Genomic DNA, 3,082 nt, shown 5'->3' with positions numbered 1-3,082 from the left:
GTGGAATTCAATGTAGAGGATCGAATTAAAGATGTTTGGGTAGAGCAGATAACATTTAAACAACATTTAACTATGTAAACAAAAAGCCAACTAATCCTACATTTATATAAAACTTAAATAATCCAAATTCATGAAAGAAATTCAGTTAATTTGCTCTTATTTCCGGGGTATCACTTTTAAACATCATTTACTTATACACAACAAACCAACTAATCCTACATTTATATAACTTAATAAATCCAAATATATGAAAGAAATTCAGTTAATTTGCTCTTATTTCCCTTCAGCAGCTAAAGTAGAGTAGTAGACTAGATATATACATAAGTTATACACCAACTTCCAATCAGAATATACTTGAACCTCATCAATCAGTTACACAACAAGTTCAATTTTATTGCTTCACACATAAATCCATACAACGGAAAGAAGGGAAGATGTGATCATTCATAAACTAATAAAAACGACACAAACATACGGGATTTATATACAAACGCTTCTCCAATAAACCATAAATTAGCATACCAATATTTCCGATATCAGAAAATTCATTAAAGCATCAATACTCACTTCGATAATCCTTGTAGTCATCCCTAGCATTCAACTCCGTCTCAACACGATCCGCAATCTTCTCCTCTTCATACTTCAACCCTTCCTCCAATGCCAAACCGCCAAGCACCCCCGCTACAGCTCCCACAGCAACTCCAGTTCCTAATCCCATTCTCGACGTCCTCTGCGGCGCGTAATCAACAGGAGCACTAGGAGGTACACTAGTGTACCTATGATCGTAAAAAGAAGGCCTCGGAGAAGGCGGTGGAGGTGGAAGAGCTTGCTGTTGCGTGTAATAACTCGGGTAATAACCCGAATAAGGATCCGAATACGGTCCGTGACCCGGACCGTATCCGTACGGCGGTGGAGGAGAATGAACCGGAGACGGTTGAACCGGAGGGTAAACACGTGGACCAGACAACGGAGGGGCAGAAGAGTAATAATACGCATTCTGAGGGGCATTATGGTAATCTGGCATAACCCGTTCTTTAATCGAAAGCTTCAATCGGATCTTCCCTTGCGGCCGACCCGAGGGGCGTCTTAACTCGAACGCTCTGAGTTTAACCGAGTCATCCGAGTCAGGCGAGTCAACCAGGTTTTTAATCGGGAACCTTAAAATACCTACCAGCGGCTTAGCCGATTCGAGCGGTTTAGAGTGAAAGATTTCGAGAGTGAGAACCGAATCGAGAGGGGAGAGAGAAAGAGGGAGAGTAAACTGTTCGTTCCAGACGGGTCGGGTCGACCCGGAATCGTCGGATTTGGTAGCGAGACGACGATCAGGGTCGGTCCAGAAGATGACGTAAGGTTTGAGAGAGCCGTTACGCCAGTTGACGTTTTTGAGGTGCTTGGCTGAGACGATTGTTATGTCAAGGTCGAGTGGGCGTGGAGGTGGGCGCGAGGTGGACATGGTGGTGTTTGGGTTGGGTCAGTGAAGAAAGGTGTGAGTGCTGTTTTTATTTCAAACTGAAGGATGATAGAAGAAAATTAAATTCAAGTGGCTTTGCAATACATGGGGTGTATAGTTAATGGAATTGGGTGAATAGTTAAATGGAAGATTGAATTATAGGTCTCTAAACTATTGACCAGCTATTCTCTATTTGATTTCACTTAATTTTTTTTTTTTTTTTTTTTGCTAAATTCTCTATTTGAGTTCACTTAATTTTTAAAATTTCTAATATAATTTTTTAGTTAAAATTTTTTTAATGGCGTTAAAATCTGAAAACTATGATTCTTGATATTTATATGGATTAAAGCAATTTTGAAAATGTTAATCATATCAAAATTTGAAATTCAAGTAATAAAATTGAAATTTAAATCACCAATAACATACATATGACACCAATTTTCACAAAATAGGTCCGATTCAAAATTTCATAAATTAGATCTCTAAATTTGATGAATAACAAAATATTTAGGGTCCAATTAAGGATTTTTTTAAATTGGACCAAATTTGGGAAAATTGTTGTCATATAAGTGTTGATGGTGATTAAGCTTAATTTTGACTACTTCAACTTTAAATTTGGATATCAGTAACACCTTCAAACTTGCTTTGATCCGTTTGGACATAAAAAATCCTAGTTTTCAGATTCTAATGTCGTAAAATCTTTTTAACAGAAGAATTTATATCAGAAATTTCAAAAGTTGGGTGACTTGAAATACAAAAATTTTAGTTCACGGGCCTAGACAATAAAACGTTAATACCTCAAGGACCTATAATTTAATTTTCTGAATATTTAAATATGGCGAAGTTTCTATTATTAAATTTTTTGAGTATGATTTATATATAATAAACGTAAGTCACTTCATATCCAAAATTTTAGTCCAAAATAATATCGTTGATATGGTATAAATAAAAATTAACGGTAAGGATTATATTTTTTTATATCCTTTCAAACAAATTGAAATGATTGAAGTTTTTCTATTTTATTTGGAATCAATAATTACATATTCTTAATACAATCATAAAAATAAAATAATTACATTATTTTACAGCTTGGGATAACCAAACCAACCAAAAAAAGTATATACTAAATTATATTTTATTCCAATTTTTATAGTAGAACTAACCTAAAACTTGTGCGATACACAGATTATTTTTAATATTGCATAATTTTTTTGAATTTAATTTGAAATAAAAATTTTAAATTATGAAACTTATTTATTTGAAATTTTAATAATATGATTTGGTAATACTTATTAATATACACATACGTGTATAAGTTAGTTATACTATAGTTTAAAAAATAATGTAATGATTGAAATTTATATTTTATTGATATTTATAGATGTGTTTATGATAGATTATTATATTTAATTAAAGTTCATTTTAGCTGAGATCAATAGTATATGAATTGTTATTAGTATGTTAACCGACCAAATTCAACTAACTATATTCAGGTTTATGTTAATTTAATATATTTAACCCGAATTAATAGTAAAATTTTATGTGTCAATGACAAAAAAATTATGTTAGCTTGAGGCCCATTATATCAACCAAATCCAGCTAATTATACCTACTATTTTATTTAATTTTATT

The 3,082-nt window shown here is 32.7% G+C and overlaps 1 protein-coding gene across 1 annotated transcript; it reads right to left on the bottom strand.

The window, feature by feature from the left end:
• Positions 1-337: 337 nt before the first annotated feature.
• LOC141689762 (uncharacterized) lies at positions 338-1,579 on the bottom strand. Its single transcript, XM_074494149.1, has one exon. It carries the CDS (start codon positions 1,451-1,453, stop codon positions 557-559), a length of 897 nt encoding a protein of 298 aa, XP_074350250.1. The 5' UTR covers positions 1,454-1,579; the 3' UTR covers positions 338-556.
• Positions 1,580-3,082: the final 1,503 nt, after the last annotated feature.

Source organism: Apium graveolens, chromosome 10 (assembly GCF_009905375.1).
Source record: "Apium graveolens cultivar Ventura chromosome 10, ASM990537v1, whole genome shotgun sequence".
Classification (NCBI taxonomy): domain Eukaryota; kingdom Viridiplantae; phylum Streptophyta; class Magnoliopsida; order Apiales; family Apiaceae; genus Apium; species Apium graveolens.
Note: the sequence above shows the minus strand (reverse complement) of the source record. Positions and strands in the feature narration are given on the sequence as shown.

Excerpts from the sequence above, each read along its gene's own strand:
- LOC141689762 (XM_074494149.1), bottom strand. The coding sequence starts at position 1,453 with ATGTCCACCTCGCGCCCACCTCCACGCCCACTCGACCTTGACATAACA.